This window comes from Rhinolophus sinicus, chromosome 3 (assembly GCF_057876585.1).
Source record: "Rhinolophus sinicus isolate RSI-liver-muscle chromosome 3, RSI-T2T, whole genome shotgun sequence".
Taxonomy (NCBI): domain Eukaryota; kingdom Metazoa; phylum Chordata; class Mammalia; order Chiroptera; family Rhinolophidae; genus Rhinolophus; species Rhinolophus sinicus.
In genome coordinates this window covers 81,122,399-81,143,503 of record NC_142503.1, presented here as the reverse complement: position 1 = coordinate 81,143,503, position 21,105 = coordinate 81,122,399, and the positions used below count along the sequence as shown (strand labels likewise).

General features: G+C 34.3%; 1 protein-coding gene across 2 annotated transcripts in view; it reads left to right on the top strand.

Moving 5' to 3' along the window:
- The window catches only part of DTWD2 (DTW motif tRNA-uridine aminocarboxypropyltransferase 2), a 113,109-nt gene that overhangs the window by 15,665 nt on the left and 76,339 nt on the right, over positions 1-21,105 (top strand). For both annotated transcript variants that reach the window (XM_019746522.3, XM_074328577.2), the window contains exon 2: positions 19,439-19,529. In XM_019746522.3, the coding sequence (XP_019602081.3) occupies positions 19,439-19,529 (91 nt within the window). The remainder of the gene's footprint in view (positions 1-19,438; positions 19,530-21,105) is intronic.

Here is a 21,105-nt window from a genome sequence, read left to right as displayed (position 1 = left end):
TCTTTTACATAAACTTAATGATAACCACTCAAAAAAAAAAATCCAGAACTGAGACACATAGCACAAAACAAATAAAAAAAGGAATACTACCAACCTAAAATAACAGAAAGAAATACAAAGGCAAAAAACAAACAAACAATGGAGACACTGAGCTACCAGAAAACAAAAGATAAAATGGCTATACGAAATCCTCCTACATCAATAATTACCCTAAATGTAAATGGGCTGAACTCACCAATGAAAAGGCACAGAGTAGCAGACTGGATTAAAAAACAAAAAAAACCCCAACCATATGCTACCTTCAAGAGACACATCTCAGCTGCAAGGACAAATATAGACTCAAAGTAAAAGCATGGGAAATGATACTTCAAGCAAATGGCATCCTGAGAAAATCAGGTGTAGCTATACTTATATCTAATGAAACAGACTTCAGAATAAAAAAGTTAATGAGACAAAGATGGACATAATGATAAAGGGGACACTATAACAAGAAGATATAACACTCATCAATATTATCTATGCCCCCAATCAGGGAGCACCAAAATATGTAATGCAATTACTAATAGAAGGGAAAAACTGACAAAAACACAATTATATTAGGCTTCTTAAATATACCACTGATAGCTATGGATAGATCATCCAAACAGAAAATCAAAAAGGAAATATCAGCTTTAAAAGACACATCAGACCAAATGGACATAACTGACATTTACAGAGCCTTTCATCCTAGAACACTGGCAACCTTGTGGTTGAGAGCCCACACTTCAATCAACTGAGCCATCTGGGAGCTCAGTGGCAGCTCAGCTCAAGGTTCTGTGTTCAATCTTAGTTGCAGGGGGTGGAGCCCACCATCCCTTGAGGGACTTGAGGAATTGAACTGGCAACCTTGTGGTTGAGATCCCACTGGGCCATGTGGGAATTGAACCGGCAGCCTTCGGAGTTAGGAGCACGGAGCTCTAACCGCCTGAGCCACCGGGCCAGCCCTCGTCTAACTTTTTCATGCAGCCTTTTTGGTACTTCCAAATAGTAAACTTGGTTAACTGTCCAGTTGGTACAAATTCATAATGAATAATCCCTCTGATATCAAAAAAGATTAGCAACATCATTGCAACAAGTTCGTGAACTTAATTGTCGGAACTTAATTGTCAGACCTCATGCGCTACAATATTGTTGACTGTAGTCACTGTGCTGTGTGTTAGATCTCCAGAACTTATTCATCTTCTAGTTCCAAGTTTGTATCCTTTAACCCTTAACAACACCTAGACCCTTAATCCCACATCTTAACCTTTTCCTTACTCTTAGGCTTGGATTTTGTGGAGAAAAAAGTGATGTGGATAAAATCATGAGAGAGGGAAGGAGGGAAGACTGTGCGTGTTTAAGAAAAATTCAGGAGCCACATACTGGCAGCCCACAGATGTTTTAACTGTACTTTACCAGTTTTTAAATTAGTTGCTACTGTGGTTCCCTGAAAATAAGGTCTAGCTGGGCAGTCAGCTGTAATGCGTCTTTTGGAGCAAAAATTAATATAAGACCCGGAATTATTTTACTATAAGATCAGGTCTCATATAATATAATATAATAATAATATAATATAATATGTAATATATATAATGTAATGCTGAATATAATATAATATAATATAATACATAATATGATATTAGTATAATACCAGCTTTATATTAATTTTTGCTCCAAAAGACGCATTAGAGCTGATTGTCTGGCTAGGTCTTATTTTTGGGGAAACACAATAACAGTTAAAAATCAAGATGTTTTACGTAAAAACCTAGATTTCCAGCTTCTGTGAGAATGGGAATATCTAGCAGCGTGGGGACCACCTTCCTGAGCTGTGTATGGGCTACACCCTTTAGGTTGGGCATGATTTTTCCAGGTCACGTTAGCTCCCAGTCATTTCTGCTTAACTCACCTATGATCACTTCGTGCCCCTTGTAGGCACTTGTTTTTGATTCTGGGTCTCATGTGTGTCTTGTGGCTAGTCTGCCTGAGCAGCAGGGTAAATAAGTCTGCAAGTTTGGTAGATAAAAGTGAAAAATGGTAATTCCTAAGGCAGTTTAGAATAATTAAGATGGTTGAAATGGTGTCAACATTTACAATTAGAAAATAAACTATTTTGGTAAATTTAAAATCAACTAAATTATTGATGATAATTTTTAGGGTAAAAACTTAGATAATCTGCAAACTTAATTCTTTCTGCATATCAAAAGTATCATATTCCCAAAAGAAAATTATTAAATTTTTTCTTTCCTGTTAGTATAGAAAATATGTTTATTCTTGAAGTAACTCATTCATAATATATGTGGAAAGCTGACTGATTTACACATTGTTGTGCAAGTTAATCATATTTTCAAAGTTGAGCAAAGATGATATATATCAAAAGGGAATTTTTCTCTTAATCTTAATTAAGTCTCCAAAGAGGAGTGACCGATTTTAAAAACCACATTAGAGCTTTTCAAATGTTTGATTTATTTTCCCCAAGAAAAATAAGAATTATATTATTACCCAGTGACAGAAGTTTTCTTCAAAGGACATCAAAGCACATTAATTTTTTAAAGTACATTTGCCCCAAATTAATAATTCATAGTTCTGTTAGTGCTTATGTAGTGAGAAAACATATTCAGAAATAGTATAGTCTAAAATTTGGTATTACTTAAAAAGCTCACAGGTTACAAAGTGCTTTTTTATGCACATTTTTATTCAATACATAAGAGAACTTTGTGATTTAAATAGTTATTCCTTTTTATAGACTCTCAAGGTCAGGTAACTAGTAAGATATAGAGCTGCTTTAGTTTTCATATTTTTTATTAGTATAGCACATAATAATGAATTACGCTGAAATGAACAGTATGGCTGTCTTTGTTTTCCTATCGTACATAATAAATACTTCCAATGACCTATTTCTTTGTCTTCTCATGCATACATTCTTTTCATTTTCCTTTCTCCATGGCTACTTTTTATTATTTTGGGATAAGCAATTTTAATTATTATCTTCTTCAAAGATTGAGCTTTTATTTCCTGAATCCTTTACCTGCCAGTGGTAAACTTCTCATTTCTATTAGTGCCTCCTCACTTTTCAGTTAGAAAGGCAAACTTGAAGGTATTACTAGTAGGAATTTATTTTTCCACTGTTTAGATTTTTGTTTGTTTGCATGTATTTTGTTTTTCTCTATTGGAAGCCTAGTAGAAAGGTTGTGGCGGAAAGAGGGAGGAGTGAAGTGAAGTGTTCCAGGATTACTCAAAGGTAAACATGAAAAGCTATGGAATGAGTCTCCCTGTAAAGGGTTAGAGGGACTGACCTGACAGAAATGTGTCTGATCTGTTTGTTTATGTAGACTTGTTGCTTGGCAGGCTAATCGTTTTTATTTATTGTGTTAATATATACATAACATAATATTTATCATTTTAACCATGTATAAGTGTACAGTCCAGTGGTATTCAATACATTAATACTGTGTAACCATCACTGCTATCTATACCCCAAACTTTTTAAACATTCCTCACATAAACTCTGTACCCATTAAATGATAACTTCTCTTATCTTCCACTGCCCCCAGCCCCTGGTAACTTGTATTCTACTTTCTGTTTCTATGAATTTGCTTCTTCTAGATACTTTGTATAATCATACAGTAAGTATTTGTCCTTCTATGTCTGTTATTTCACTTCGAATACTTTCAAGATCCATACATGTTGTAGCATGTATCAAAATTTCATTCCTTTTTATGGATGAATTTTATGTAGGTACCACTTTTGTTTATCCGTTATCTGTTCTTTTGTTAATCCATTATCCATTCATTTGTTGATGGACACTTGGTTTGTGTCTACCTTTTGGCTATTGAAATAGTGCTGCTATGAACATTGTATACAAATACCTATTCTAGTTCCTGCTTTTGGATATATACCTGGGAGTAAAATTTATGGGTGACATCATAGCTCTAGGTTTATCTTTTGAGGAATTGCCAAACTGTTTTCCATAGAAGCTGCAACTATTTTACATTGCCATCAGCAATACAATTTCTCCGTAAATTGATGGTACACAGTCACCTAAGTTAACAAACATGGTGTATATATAACTCTTAATATATGTGAAATTGAATGTTTACTGCAAGCCCCCAAACAGAGCAAATCACTGAAAAATATAGTGATTACCATTGCTCTAGGAAATCCTCAATTTTAAAAAACTGATGTATAATTGACATATAACCTTATATTAGTTTCGGGTGTACAACATTATGATTTGGTATTTGTACACATTGCAAAATGGTCACCACTCTGAGTCTAGTTAACACCCTTCACCTTACACAGCTACAAAAAAATATTTCTTCGTGTGATGAGAACTTTTAAGATCTGCTCTCTTAGCAACTTTCAGATGTACGGTACAATATTGGTAACTATAATCATCAGGCTGTATATTAAATCCCCCTGACTTATTTTACAACTGGAAGTTTGTATACCTTTTGACTTTTTCTCCATTTCTTCTACGCATCAAATCATGAATTCTTTGAGAGGATAACCTAATGTAGCATATACAAATGACACAGTGGCACGATGATGATGGTGATGATGATGATGATGATGATGATTTTCTCTTGGAATAGAAGAGTCGGTATTTGGCTACTCATGGATTTAATTTTTTTTTTTAATTTTATTTTATTAAATTTATTGGGGTGACAATTGTTAGTAAAATTACATAGATTTCAGGTGTACAATTCTGTATTACATCATCTATAAATCCCATTGTGTGTTCATCACCCAGAATCAGTTCTCCTTCCATCACCATATATTCGATCCCCCTTACCCTCATCTCCCAAATTTTAGACTTACTGAAAGGTTGTAAAAATAGTACTGAGAGTTCCCGTATACCTGTCACCCTACAACCCAATATGGTTATTGTACATAGCAGTAGTACTATCATGAACTACTTCGTTTAGATAGCAGAACTTGTTGAGACATAATTCTCCACAGGTCTCCTGCATTTCTGAGGTTGGGCCTGAGATTTTATGTTATTTGCAAGTAGACAAGTAAGCCTGCAGCAGTTTCATGGATGCTGGCAAAAGACATGAGATTCTTGGGTTAAAGAGAAAGGACTTCTTTTACTCATGGCACAGCATCTAGAATGACTTTCATGGGTGGCACCTTCCCTTGCTCTCCTCTCCTATCCGAAGTCCTATAGGAGTTTCATAGGGGGACCTAGGTGGACACTGTGCACCCAGTGGGTTTGCAGCTCGGCTGAAGAACCCTGAGTGTAAGGTTCCCAAATCTTTTATAATGGGTTGCAAACAGACCTGCACTTTGCTCCAGTGGGAGAACTTAAATCTCTTCAAAGGCAGTTCACCATACAAACATCTTTGAAAAGATAGCCCAGAACAAAAGGGTAGTTAGTGCCTTACTCATAACACATACAGAAATGCAGGAGCCCTGTGGAGAACTATCTCCCAACAAGTTCTGCTATCTAAACGAAGAAATGAATGTTGGTACAGCAGTAGTAACTGTTTCAGAGTTCCCGTTTCCCACTAATGTCCTTTATTTCTGCTCCAGGATCTAGCCCAGGGTTCCATGGTGCATATGATTATCATAGCTCCTTAGGCTCCTCTCGTTTGCGATGACACCTCACGTCTTTCTTGTTCCTCATGGTCTTGATACTTTTGAAGAGTACTGGTTATTTGTTTTTATAGCACATCTCTCAGTTTGGGTTTGACTCACATTTTCTCCATGATTAGAATGAGGTTATGTGGTTCTGGCAGAAATAACTACAGTGTGATGTGTCCTTAGCACAGAGTTGCATAATGTCTCTGTGCCTATTCCTGGTGACATTAGTCTGATCACTTGATGAAGAGGGTGTTTCTACTCTAAAGTTACTCTTTTTCCCTCGGCAATTAATAAATATTATTAAGATCTATGTCAATATCCTATTTTCCCTCAAATTTCTGCCCACTAATTTTTGCATCCATCAGTGGATCTTGCCTGTAACAATTATTGCTTTGATGTTCTAATGGTGATTTTCTATTTATACCATTATTTCTAATTGATTGATTGGAATTTTTCTATATGGAAGAGCTGTTTCTTCTTCCTATTTATTCAATTTATTTATGTCTGTATGAAATAATGAATTTTTGTTTTATTCCCTGAATGATAATCCAATAGTATTGTTATTTATTTTGTTGCTGAGATTGTTCTTTTTGGGCCACTGGCAGCTCTTTCAGGTTGGCTCCTGGACCCTTTTGAGAGGCTTATCTTTTGAGAACTTTCTTTTTGGCACCATAAGATGGCTCAGGTTCACCTTGTATTTTACCTCTTGCAGACCTAGAATTAAGCACTTGTCCAAGAAGCCCTGGGCTATTGGAGAATGGTATTAGAAACCAAGACCTGGGCTCTAGGTGTGCTCATTGTTACTGGGATGTCCATCTTATCAGTGGACAGAGCTACGATATCATGTGATACGATACAATATGATATGATATGATACGTATATATACTGACTCATGTATATCTCTACATCTGTATTTATTTCTGAATCTGTGTGTGTGTGTGTACACAGTCCAGTACATATACATACATACAATGATTTCCATTCACTATCACAGGGTTCATTCTAGCTTTCCTTTCTTTACTTGTAACTTCTTTCTTTGACAGTGAGAAACCTGGCTCTCTTTATCTATAGCATATCTATAGCATTATCAGTAGCATATAGCACATTATTTGCTTAATCATAATTTACACATGAAGTTGTTTCAGAATTGCTATCCCATATCTCTGTTACTGATTGAATTTTAATTTGTAACTATAGGGAAAGCAGCATACCAGGAGATAGAGTCTAATAGTGAGTGCTTTTATTCATTTAATTAACTTCAGTGTAACTCCTGATCTTTTCCTTTCATAATTATTTTTGACTTTGTCTTATTAATACATATATGCTAAAGAGTAAGACTGGCATTGTAACATATCATCAACTGACTTGCGTAAGTATGATCATAAGAAAATGTTATGGTGAAAAGATCTGAAAATGACAGATTATTGGAGAAACCTGGAAGTAGCATATATTCAGTGCTTCTTCTTGAAAACATTTTTTTCATAACTGGGCTTTAATTTTAATTTTTTATTATTTTATGTTAGTTTCAGGTATACAGCATAGTGGTTAGACATTTATATAATTTATGCAGCGATCTCTCCACTTAGTCTATTATTCACCTGACACCATACACAGTTATTACAATATTATTGACATATTCCCTATGATGTAGTTTACATCCCCGGGCCTATTTCTAACTACCAGTTTGTATCAATCCCTTTGTTTTTTCACTCAGCTCCCCAACGCCCCTCCCCTCTGTCAGTCATCAGTTTGTTGTGTGCATCTATATTTCTGTTTTGTTTGTTTGTTTATTTTGTTCTTTAGATTCCACACATAAGTGAGATCATACGGTATTTATCTTTCTCAGTCTAACTTATTTCACTTAGCATAATACCCTCTAGGTCCATCCATGTTGTCGCAGAAAGATTTCATTCTTTTTTATGACCGAGTAATATTGCGTTGTATATATGTACCACTTCCTTATCTGATCGTTTATTGATGAGCACTTGGCATGCTTCCATATCTTGGCCATTGTAAAATAGTGCTGAAGTGATCATAGGGGTGCATATATCTTTTCGAATTAGTGTTTTGCGTTTCTTTATATAAATACCAGAAGTGTAATTGCTGGGTCATAAGGTAGTTCTATTTTTAATTTTTTGAGAAGCTGCCATACCATTTAAAAACATTTTTTTCCTTAATACAGAAGTAGTGTGTGATGAGTAGAAAAAGTCATTACAGAAATATATAATGGATCATGTGGAAACTCCTCATAACACCTTGTGACAACCACCACCCACCCACCTACACCAGATAATAGTCCAGTACTTTTTAAATGTGAACATTTTATAGCCTTCTTTTGAGGTTTAATCTTATAAATCTGTCAGAGCAGCAGAGAAACAGTCCAGTCCAGCTATATGTCTAGGAAACTGATGAAGATGTTAGGATCACTGTGGGATTTTGGTGGTAATAAGATAGCTTTATAGCCAGGCTACCAAGGAATGCCAGTGACTGCCTCCAGACTAGAGCCTTTCAGCAAGCTAGGTACTGGGGGTATTAAAATGAATGCAACTTGGCTGTTGCCATCAAGGAATTTTAAGGGGAGAAATATATATAAGCCAGCTGTAATTATAACGTGAATAATGTGTTTTAGGAGGACAGAGTTGGGAGTTTTATAGTGGAGGTGGTGTTTAAACTATTCTTTAGTACCTGGCGTTTCCCAGTGCTATTGCTCTGCCCTGAATTTTTACAGTCCTGTACTAATTGAAGTAGTTTTGCAACCTCCAGTTTGTCATCTATCCAATTCCCTTTCATCAAAGTTAATTAGATTTTTAACATCTGGATCTGCTTATTTTATTTCTTTCCTGGAGACCTTCCACCCTTATATTTTAGGTAAAGAATGGAGTCAAAACTCTAGTGTGACATCCAGAGCCTTGCAGGTAAGACCTCAGCCTGTCTTTGCCTGTCTCTTCTTCCACCTTACCCTTCACAAACCACTTTCTCCAGCTACCCTGAACTACTCCCCAAATAGGTGTTTTTTATGTTTTGCTGTATGCGTGTGTTCTGTTATTCTCTCTGTGTCAAATGCTGCTTCCTCATCTTGCTGTCTGAAACCCTCGTTTCAAGGTCCAGCTCAAATACAATGTCTTGCATGCAACCATTTCTCATCCTTACTGTCTTCCAAGTTTGAATTGCTTCTTCTTCTCACTTCTAATATTGACTGTTTTCTCTACAATACTATTAGATTCCTGTGGGTTGGCCTTTCCATATTTCTTCTGTATCTTTAACCACATACCCTTCATTATTTGTCGCCATTTTATACTGGAGAATTGTATGAGTGTTTTGGCTTTGCCCTTTTGCTTCTTGGTCGTCTCTTTCAGACTCTTAGGTTTATATTATTTATCACCAAATGTTTTAATTCTGCTAGGTCTTCTGGGACCTAGGGAAGGTAGATGAAATTATGTGTTATATTAGGTTGGTGCAAAAGTAATTGCGTTTTTGCAATTTTTAACCTTTTAAACTGCAATTACTTTGGCACCAACCTAATAATTTTACATTGAACATTAAATGCTTATATGGAACTGACAAAATGTTTTGATTAAGGGCACATATTTTAGAATTAGACAGAACTGGGCTCTAGTCCCAACTCTGTTTTCTCTTGAGAAAGTTACTTACTTTCTCTAAGCCTTGGTTTCTTCATCTGTAAATTATGACAATAATGCCACCTGTCTTTGACAGGTTTTATGAGAATTAAATGCAGGTAAACTATTTAGTGTAGTGCCTCTAACACAGAAGTGTGTAATTAATCTTAGTTTCTTCCTCTTTACCTTTTCCTCCTCATTCTCTTCTTTCTTTTTCTTCTTCAACAATCTCCTTCCCCCTTCCCCTCTTTTTCCTCCCTCTTCCCTTTTTCATTTTCCCTCCATGAAGTATCATTATTATTACTTATGAATTTTTTTTTTGCTGTTAGTCAACTTCTTTCCTGTTAGGATAGTTTTTCTAGATTCAGAGATTAAGGGCATTTTCTAGCCTTCTTTATCCTATAGTAAATAATTTTGCATGTATTAATGCTACAGGTCACCGTAAGTGAATTGCCTTATGATGGAGATTTTCATCCTGAGTCTTTCAAAAGTACTCACTTTCCAGCTACAAATCAATGGTACATTGACGAAAACCACTTTTTTTTAGGGGCATCAAAATCAGTGTATTATTCATGGCATTATTGTATTCTCTTACGTAGTAAAGTAACACTAACTTAAACCTTATTATTCTCAATTCTCATTTGCTCTGTTGAATAAATGGACATTTATATAAAATTAGGAGGAATACTTCCTTAATAAATCAGCTATGCAAAGTCTGTGTTTTAAAATATAGATAGCTTTTAGGTAAGAGAAAGGAGAGGAAAGAATGGACAGAATGAAAATGTTTCCTACTGTGTTTCCCCGAAAATAAGACCTAGCTGGATAGTCAGCTCTAATGTGTCTTTTGGAGCAAAAATTAATATAAGACCCGGTCTTATTTTATTATAAGACCGGGTCTTATATCATATATCATATCATATCATATATCATATCATATCGGGTCTTATATTAATTTTTGCTCCAAAAGACGCATTAGAGCTGATTGCCCAGCTAGGTCTTATTTTCGGGGAAACACGATAGTAACATGGTCCCTTCATTCCATGCTATTGTTTGTAAAATATTTGTACTGAGGAGGGCTGGTCCTTGGAACCACTTTAACTTTTGACTCCTTACTTGTCAGGATGGACATTCATGCTGTTTTTCCCTTTAGTTGGCCAAGTGGACAAGGGACATAGAATTCTGCTACTTATGGACTTGGAGACTCACTTTGATAAATCATGTGGATATACTTTTTTCACTCAGTTATTCCTTTTCAGTATCCATATCCAATAAGTGTACAACTTGGGTCATAGAAAAATAATTAAGAAATTGTTTTCTCTAGAATTTATAGTGAATTGAATGTGAGAGAAAACGTATCTAAGTAACTAATATTTAAGACAAATTCTGAAAGTGTAAGAGTTTCAGAAAAGTGATGAAGTTAATTTGCTATTAAGAAAGATGTTTGCTACTTTTAATATTTGTTTATTTCTATAGAAGAGGAGAAAGTAAATAATAACATAACAGCATAGATGCTTACTTTAAGGTAAGATCCTCAGTCTTAGTTGATCTGTCACTTTGTCGTTGCAGTTTTCGTAGGGGCTTTATATAGCTGCTGTATATAGTCACCTCTCTGTACCCAAGGCTTTTGTTTTCCAGGCATCTGATTCCTCTGAAGGCTTCTTTAGTTATAATAAAACTTACTAAATTTTTTCTTAATTATAGGCCCTATAGTAGGAACAAGCTTATCCCTAGGCCAGTGATCTCTAAATTGTTTTGATTACATACCATAGCTGGTTAAAAAATATAGGATGTAATTCTAATAGGTATACTACCTATGCTGTTTAACTATGGTATATCTAATAGGTATATTAACCTGTGATTATATACATTTATTATATATTAATATATGATGGGCCTCATAAAACATACACAAAAATAGATATTAAAAAGGAAGAGATATTGGTGAAGTACACTATTTAAAAATGTCTTGCTCCCTCTGTCTGCCGATGTGCCTATGAAAAGGTATCAAAATCAGTGGCTTATTCAAAGCACTTATGAAAGGTCTGGTGTGATCCCTGGGTTGCTGTCTGCGTGGGGCTGGTGTCCTCCTGTGCTATTTGTACAAATAAATCTGAGACAGGATCTGTCAAAAAAAAAAAAAAGTCTTGCTAATTGTGATGGAATCATACTATCATTATCCATTATTTTGAGGCATAATATGAGTATATACTTATGGTGAGATTCATTGTTAATGATTGTAAAATGTGAATCCACGGTACAAATAATTTCTACTTTTTAAAGTTACTGTCATATCTGATTAGATTTTTAACACTAATGAAGAGTTTGAACTGGGAGTAAGAAGCAGCTCTGCCATATACTTGTTCATTGTGATTGTGTAATTAGATTTTCTTCAGTATGGATTCTCTGCGGGTGCCATTGTTAACATTCCATGTTACAGAACTCCTGTTCCATCAGGATGTCACATGTACTGATGCATTAGCATTTGATACGCCAACCTAAGGAAGGAGTATTATCTGTATTATTTTATATAGTAATTATTAGTAATGTTGAGTTATAAATGAAGTGATAATATTTTCTTTTGCACCTCACTGGGTCATTTTCCTTAACCCACTTTGGAGACCTGTGCTTTAGGCATGCCCTCTGGAGCACAGGTCTCTGAAAGTCTCATCTAAAGATATTTATTCTCTTTGTAGAGTAACTTCCTCTTCTATAACAGTGATGTTTTTTTAACCTCCTCAGCCTATCATTACTCCTTGAAGGCAATTATAAAATAGAACAGTGTAGTGATAAAGATAGTTTTGGGGAGTATGAGAATATTATTGGTATTTATACTTGAAGCGGTCAGACATGGTAGATGTTACCTGTGTTTCTTTTCCTTATGAGATGAAAGTTTATAATATTATATTAATAATGAAAAGCTGTTTCTTTAATTGGTTATATTGAATATAGTTTCAGAAATTTGAAAACTAGAATTTATTATACAGATTTTAAAGTTTCTTTAACATGACAATAGAGGGCACTGTGGTATTTAATTTTTCTACAAATTTTAAAATTAGAAAGTTGTTGGCATTTTTATGTGTAATGTAGTGTCTTTATTCATCTGATCTATTAAAGGCTATGTAATCTTTGTTCTTTGCTTTTTCACTCTGTTGGGACTATAAAAATTTTGGTGAATGTTGGTAAATTTGAGGTGCACTATTTTTTCTGGGTTCGACATTTCCTTTATTTTAGTGGGTGAAAAATCCTGTAAAAATAGTAATGCTTGTAAACTCCACTAATCTTTAAAGTTTGCCTATGTGAGATTTTCTTGGTTAAAATTAGTACTATGAGAAAAGTAGCTTTCAATGAATTATGTAAGACATTTAATTAAACTTTTGAAAGATTTTTTTTGTAGGTCCTAGCATCTCTAGTCATATGTCAAATATAATTTCATTTGCCTACAGGCTGTCAGAGATAGCATGCCCAGAGTGACAGATTACCCTTGTATTATATCATTCACTTCGGAAGCCAGTCACTCTCCTTAGTCTGACAGGAAGCCTACATATTTATTCCTGTAATCCTTAATGAGAAAAGAAGAAAAAACTTATTTCATAAAATTCCCTCAGGGAAATTATTTGAAAATTCAATTTATATTTTAAGAATATAATTAACATTAATTGGGTTGTATAGATTTTAAAGAAGATAAACTCCACTGATGGAAACCAGTATTTATAATACATTTGCAGTGCATTGTAAATGGGGAAGAAGGAAAAAAATCTTAGCTCTTACTTTGGTCATTCCATTATACATTAGCTAAAAAATAATAGTCATAAATGATTACATTTTTATAAAATTTGTCTGCGATTCAGTAGTTATTCCCCAGAAGTTTCTTGGTGCCTTATTACTAGTTTTATGAAGGAGGAAATTGAAAACCTGTGATGTGCTCAAGATCAAATAGCAAGACAATGACATTGTCAGCGACATATCTTATAGTTATTTTCCAAATCTATACTCAATTGACCAGTGGAAATTTCTTCAGATACTAATTTTTCTTCTTCAGATCTGTATACATTTTAGAAGTGGTTTACTTTTTATTTTAAAATAAATGTTTATTATTTATAAATAATCAGTTTTGATGTGTAGTTATCTGCTATATTTTCCCGTCAACTGTAATAGTTCATAGGAAGCAAGGAACTTTTTAAATTTTACATACATATATATATATATATATATATATATATATATTTTTTTTTTTTTTTTTTTTTTAATTTATTGGGGTGACAATTGTTAGTAAAATTACATAGATTTCAGGTGTACAATTCTGTATTACATCATCTATAAATCCCATTGTGTGTTCACTACCCAGAGTCAGTTCTTCCATCACCATATATTTGATCCCCTTTACCCTCATCTCCCACCCCCCACCCCCCTTACCCTCTGGTAACCACTAAACTATTTTCTGTGTCTGAGTTTTTGTTTCTCATTTGTTTGTCTTGATCTTTTGTTGTTTTTGGTTTATATACCACATATCAGTGAAATCACATGGTTCTCTGCTTTTTCTGTCTGACTTATTTCACTTAGCATTACACTCTCAAGATCCATCCATGTTGTCACAAATGTTCCTATATCATCTTTTCTTACCGCCGAATAGTATTCCATTGTGTATATATACCACAACTTCTTTATCCATTCATCTGTAGAAGGACATTTTGGTTGCTTCCATGTCTTGGCCACCGTGAGCAAAGCTGCAATGAACATTGGAGCACACATGTCTTTATGTATAAATGTTTTCAGATTTTTTTGGTAGATACCCAGGAGAGGGATTGCTGGGTCATATGGTAATTCTATTCATAATTTTTTGAGGAACCTCCACACTGCCTTCCATAACAGGTGGACCAGTCTGCATTCCCACCAACAGTGTAGGAGGGTTCCTTTTTCTCCACAGCTTCTCCAACACTTGTTACTATTTGTCTTGTTGATGATAGCCATTCTGACTGGGGTGAGGTGATATCTCATTGTGGTTTTGATTTGCATTTCTCTGATGATTAGTGACGTTGAACATTTTTTCATATGTCTATTTGCCATTTGTATGTCCTCTTTGGAGAAATGTCTCTCCAGGTCCTCTGCCCATTTTTCATTTGGGTTGTTTGTTTTTTTGTAGTTGAGTTGCATGAGTTCCTTGTATTTTTTGGATGTTAGACTTATCAGAGGCACTGTTTGCAAAAATCTTCTCCCATTCAGTTGGTTGCCTCTTTATTTTGTCGATGGTTTCTTTTGCTGTGCAGAAGCTTTTAAGTTTCATATAGTCCCATTTGTTTATTTTAGCTTTTACTTCCATTGTCTTTGGAGTCAAATTCATAAAATGCTCTTTGAACCCAAGGTCCATAAGTTTAGTACCTATGTTTTCTTTTATGCAGTTTATTGTGTCAGGTCTTATGGTTAAGTCTTTGATCCATTTTGAATTAATTTTGGTACATGGTGACAAATAGCAGTCCAGTTTCAATTTTGCACGTGGCTATTTTTTAAATTAAAGTTTATTTTGGGGGAAAAATCACAAAACTATGCAGTAATATAAACAACCTCGTATCAATGTGTAATAATGAATACCAAGAAAAGTTGTTTATCGTAGGTCAATGCTAATATTATTCATTTCTTGTTTCAAAAATCTATTATCATTTGTTTGTGATAAAAAGGCCCCAAAACAAAGTATTGCCGTGTCTGGGACTAGTCTCTAGTTATTTTAAGCATTAACTATTATAAACTTTCACCTATATTTATCGCATGGCTTTTATTTCCTTGCCCTCCCTTTTCTGGCATGCCAGCTAAATTCTTCTGTGCTTCAAATTTAGTTTACATCATGCACACCATAGGTGTCTCTGGTCCACAGACTGTTCCTTATCTAAATTTTGGTATTAGTGTCAACATTTGGTACTAATGGCCTTCTATTTTTCAATGTTCCCAGCTATACTGTCAGCTTACAAGACCATCTTATTAGCTCTTGTATCCCCAGCAATAACTTGCATATTTGTAAAACATGACGGTAAAGGTATCTAGTGCTGTGTATGGAAAGCCAAAGACTGAAATGCACAGTAGGTCCTCCCTTAAGACACAGAGGGATGATGTCATTTCATTCCTCTGGTAGGACTTTTGCACTCTCAGAATTTACCTGCAGTGGCACTTGGTGGCTTACCTTGTGTCTGGTTTTAGATTTTCTACTGTGGAGAAGGTTTGATTTGTAATTTGAATGAACTTGTTCTTCCCACTGAATGACCCATTTTCTCTGGATATAACTTCATATTCTGAAAAGCGAAAAAGCCAACAGATACTTGTCTTTATGTTCCCGCTGATTTAATTGTTCTTGAAGCTAGTAACATAATAAAAGTCACTGTCATAAAAACGAGAAAAAAAAAAAAAAAAAAAAAAGTTGATTGGGGGTGACAGCGGTTAGTAAAGTTACATAGATTTCAGGTGTACGGTTCTGTAATACATCATCTATATATCGCATCGTGTGTTCACCACCCAGAGGCAGTTTTTCCATCGCCATGTATTTGATCCCGTTTGCCCTCATCTACCACCCTTCTACCCCCTTACTCTCTGAAGGAACTTTAAAATAATTTTTTCTGGAATAGTGAGAACAGATAAGCTCCATGAGGGCAGGAATCTTTGTTTTGTTGTCCTTAGTGCCTAATGTCCGGCACGTAGTTAGGTGTACAGTAAATATTTGAATAAAAATTTGCTGAATTTATTGTACAGCATAGGGAATATAGTCAGTGGTATTGTAACAGCTATATACGATGTCAGGAGGGTAGTAGACTTGGGGGGGTTATCACTTTGTGAGGGGTGTAAATGTCTAATCATTGTGTTGTTTTGTACACCTGAAACTAACATAATAAAAAAATTGCTGAATTTATAAATTATTTAATGTATTATCGATTTTAAATATTAAAGAGTTAAGTATGTAGGGAGTGTTTTTGTTCTTTGGAAAAAGATTTTAGTATGAGGAAAGCATTTACTGTGCACTTATCCACTAATTTGGTAAGAGATGTTTAACGTTTGGACAGCTAGTCACCAGTGCTGTATGTGCAGACCATTATGGAGAAGGAAAGTATGAGAAAATAACTGTTAAAGTAACAAGTGCAAATTCTTATTGTAAAGTAACTTGCTAAATATAAAGTTGATCAATTGGAATGCAAAATGTCTTAAAGAATTATAGTTTTATTAGTTGGAGGTAATTGTAATTAGACTTAGATTAATAAAGAGGACATGCTTTAAAATAAGTAATGATGTTTTATGATAATGTCAAAGCATAAGCCAAAACAGTTAATTTTAGCTTGAATCATAGTTACAATGTTTACTCATAAAGTGCTTAGCTGCTTTTTAAATTAGTAAATATTTTCTTCAGTAAATATTTTTGCCTCTTACGTGCTATTGCTTATAGAATGATTACAAATTATAACAAAGAAAGATTTGAGATTCTGAATTTCATTTGTAATAGAAACTAATCGCTTAAATATTAGAGAGGAAGTGAAGAAGAGATCAGTATTTGATATGTAAGAAAATAAAGGGATAGATAAGAAATTATGTAGGAGGAGAAAGGCATCTAGGCATTGCTTCATGTATTCAACAGTATTTATTGATAGCTTACTGTGCTAGAGGCTGGGATATAAAAGTCAAAAAAATAGGCCAAGTTCTTGCCCTCATGTAACTTACATTGCATGCCACAAACTATGCCAATACCAAATCTTAGTAGATTTTGTTGAATAATGTTTCTTTTTTCGAATGCATCCTTAGGGCAATTTCCAGAGACTTTAAATGGTTGTTTTTAAAAATAGTTTTTGTCAGTTTTGCTTGTTTCACTGGAGAGGGGGTCTATGAAGCAACTTTCACTATCATCCTAGAAGAAGTGGAATTTTCCAAACTACTTAATTCTGAATATTCCTAAAGCTCAAAGATGTCTTTTCAGTAAGGAAATTACCATCCCAGATAACTGGGAGTTTAAAACAATTTTTTTTTTTTAATGAACAGAGGTTTTGGTCAGACATGAAACCCAGAGCTACCAATATCCAGAGCAGTTCTTTGAACTATCCTAACTATCATGCTAAGAACTTTTATTACCACTGTAAATATCATGAGCTAAAGATGTTATTTTCAGTGTTTATTTGCATGGTTTTTTGCTACTCACAGAAGTCTGTAGCTTCTACCCAGCTTGTTTATTTGATTGGATTTTGGAGTTCTTTGGCTCTGGTGCTACGTGGATGTTTCCTGCATAGGGCATTTGATTTTTTTTTTTTTTTTTTGCATTCTTTTATATTCTTACAATTATATAGTTTATAGATTTTAAAGTTGATATTCAACTAAATTTGAAATTTTTAAATGGCTTCATCTGATCTTAACTTACATTTTATAAAAGAATTTTACTGACATCTGATTGTGCATTTCAGTCATATGCAGAATTTCCTATAAAAAAAAGTCAGAAACTTAAGATTTTAGAACTTGAATGTACATTATCCTACTATTCTTCTACTGACTGAGGAATCCTTTCCAACTTCAGCCCTTGATCTGTTTGTCAGTACATCTAAGTTCCATCAATCACTGTCTGCTCCTCTTTGTGTTTGCTCCTCTTGTGACCACTGAATGACTCTCTCCATCTCTACAAATCTGCTCACTTTCCTGAGAGGGGAATCCAGTGTAGGGCAGAATAATGTCACTGCATCATTTCAGATGTCACTGGAAAGCGAGGATATTGGTTTTCCTTGGGTTAACCATCCACTTTAGGTTCAGTGCTGGAGAGGGGAGTGGGGTCATGTTGTCAACACATTTCTACCTTTCTACCACTGCCTAAGTTATCTAGATAATTTATTCAGCAGGATTATAGGTTAGACAGTTTCTTGCAGAATGAGGTGGTAGATTTAATCGAACCAATTTACTCACTCTGTGGTTTATTAATATAAGCATTTGTTACCTTGGGCTATAACTCTGCTTAATTAAAATTGAAGAATGTTTTGATAGCTGTCACTTTTGCAGTAGGAAGTATGCTGTTGGGAATTCCCTTTAATATGACATTCACTTGCATACTATTGTAATGGCATACAACCTCTTCCTGTAGTAGTGATCATTGTGAAAATTTACTCCCATGATATACTCTATCTGGCTGCTTGATGAATTTCATATATATCAAATATAGGATTTAATGGTAAAGTATCCACGTAAGTCCCTACAGTTCCTTTGGAAGGACACACAAGAATCAGGTCATTGTTTGCCCCTAGGGCAGAGAATGCCCGAGGGTGGAGGACTGAGCTGGGAAGTATACCTTTCTATTCCATCTGAATTTTGTAATGAACATAAGTGTTACTGAAACAACAGTAAAGCACTTCAAAGAAAGTAAAACAGAAAAAACAAAGTAAACAGTAACAGAAGGGAAACTTAATAGAGAAGGCAGACACTCTGTGGATATAATTCCAGCCAAATATAATTTGATGGCCCCTGTTTGGGTTTCTTCTCACAATTGGTAAGTTCTCCATGTTCATTGATGGCTAAGTTTGATTAGAACTCTCTTCTAGATGGTAATTATATTCTAATATTTTATCATTGTATTGTTTCCTCCGACTTCTGACAATTTAGAAAAATTGCCAGGTTTCTCTTTTACATAAGATCTGCTCTTGATTTGGAATTCAAGTTCATAGAAGTGTTGCCTCATGAATAAAAAGACCATGGTGGTAACTTATGATGATTCTATTAACAATAACTAATACAATATTTTTTTTTTAATTAAATTTATTGAGGTGACATTGGTTAGTAAAATTATATAGGTTTTAGGTGTACATTTTTATAATGTACCATTTATACATCACGTTGTGTGTTCACCACCCAGAGTCAGTTCTCTTTCCATCACCATATATTTGACCCCCTTTACCCTTTTCTGCACCCCCCTTCCCCTTTACCCTCTCGTAACCACTGAACTGTTGTCTGTGTCTATGAGTTTTTGTTTCTTTGTTTGTAAAGACAAGATTTTTTGAGGTACTTTGATATATATTGATGGTAAAAAGTTTACTTGAATCTTTTTCCAAATTCTCATATGTAAAGTCTGAGTGATTAAATTCTTTCCTGGTGTTTCATTTTAAAAGAATGCAGCTTTAGCAAATCTCTTTATATAATGAAGTTGGATTATGTCCAAGTTTGAGATTATTGTCATATTGTATTTTAGACATTTACAGGCATTCTTTTTGTTTCTGCCCTTTAGCCGGCCTCAGAAAGTGTGTTTGTGTCCATTTCTACCACTGCATCCTCTGCACATCTCTACCAACTTGTATGTAATTCAGCATCCAGCGGAGGTGAGTAAGATTTTGTAGAGTACACAATTTCAAAGAGAATATTAGTGTAGAAGAGAAAACACCGATGAACATACTCATCCCTCCCAGATCATTTGCATTTCTGAAAATAAATTGATGAGAAATATATTCTACTAGGGAAAAAAAAATGTTTCTTTTATATATTATATGATGGTATAGTGTCATGTGCTTTGGAGCTAGGTAAAAACTATATTATTTCATAAAACAGTGTTATTTCATAAAAACGGTACTGTTGACTAGTATAGAAATTTAGAATTCCAACTATTTTGAGTGAAGGAAAAAAAATAAGATTTTTGTGAGTAGAGAGCCAAGAAAATCATTGCTTTTAAAATTTTGTCATAGCTTACATTCATTGATATCTTTTCTTGTTAAAATGGAAGTAACTCTCAGCAGTTTAGTGTTACAAAATGAATGTAAAATAAACATTTTGTCTTTTAAATGAATGAAACAGACATGTATATTTTATAGTATATGTGTTGTATATAAAGAGGTTTTTTATTCATAAATTCTTACAAAATTTATTGGGGTGACATTGGGTACTAAACTTACATATGTTTCAAGTGTACATTTCTATAATACAGCATCTATATATCACATTGTGTGTTCACCACCCAGAATCAGTTCTCCTTCCATCACCAATATGGTGATGGAAGAGTTTTTAATTAATACTTTCCTATATTAGTGAGAAATATGCATGTGCTGTTGTGTATGTGTGTTTGTAACTTTTGATTAACTGCAGCAATGAAGAGCAGGGTGAAGGAGGTCATAGAGAAGCACAAGTTATAGTTAAAACAAAACTAGTCAATGTATGGTACAAATGGGTTCAGTGTAAACTGAAGTTAAAACTATTCCAGCATTTAGGAACTCAGGACAGTATGTATTGAATCAGGCTTTTGAAGAAGGACCTTTTTCTTTAAATTTCTGAAGTTTATGTCACTTGAAGATTTTAACAAAGATGTGAAAGATATTAATCTGTCTTTTTCCTTTTCCAAATGAAGAAACACTTATTCTTTTATCACAAATTGTTAATTACTCTATTTGTTGGGTGACATTTTTTCCTTTTTTAATTTCTTTTTTTTAAAATTAAATTTATAGGGGTGACAATTGTTAGTAAAATTACATGGGTTTCAAGTGTAGATTTCTGTAACACATCATCTATATATCACATTGTGTGCTCGCCACCCAGAGTCAGTTCTCCTTCCATCACCATATACTTGATCCCCTTTACCCTCTTCTACCAGCCCTCTCTCCCCCTTACCCTCTGGTAATCACTGAACTGTTGTCTGTGTCTATGAGTTTTTGTTTGTTTGTCTTGATTGTTTGTTGCTTTGAGTTTTATATTCCACATATCAGTGAAGTCATATGGTTCTTGACTTTTTTTTGTCTGACTTATTTCACTTAGTTTGTTGATCTTAGGATCCATCCATGTTGTTGCAAATGGCAGTATTTCTTCTTTTATTATGGCAGAATAGTTTTCCATTGTGTATATATACCACATCTTCTTTATCCAATCATTATGGAAGGACACTAGTTGTTTCCATGTCTTGGCTACCGTAAA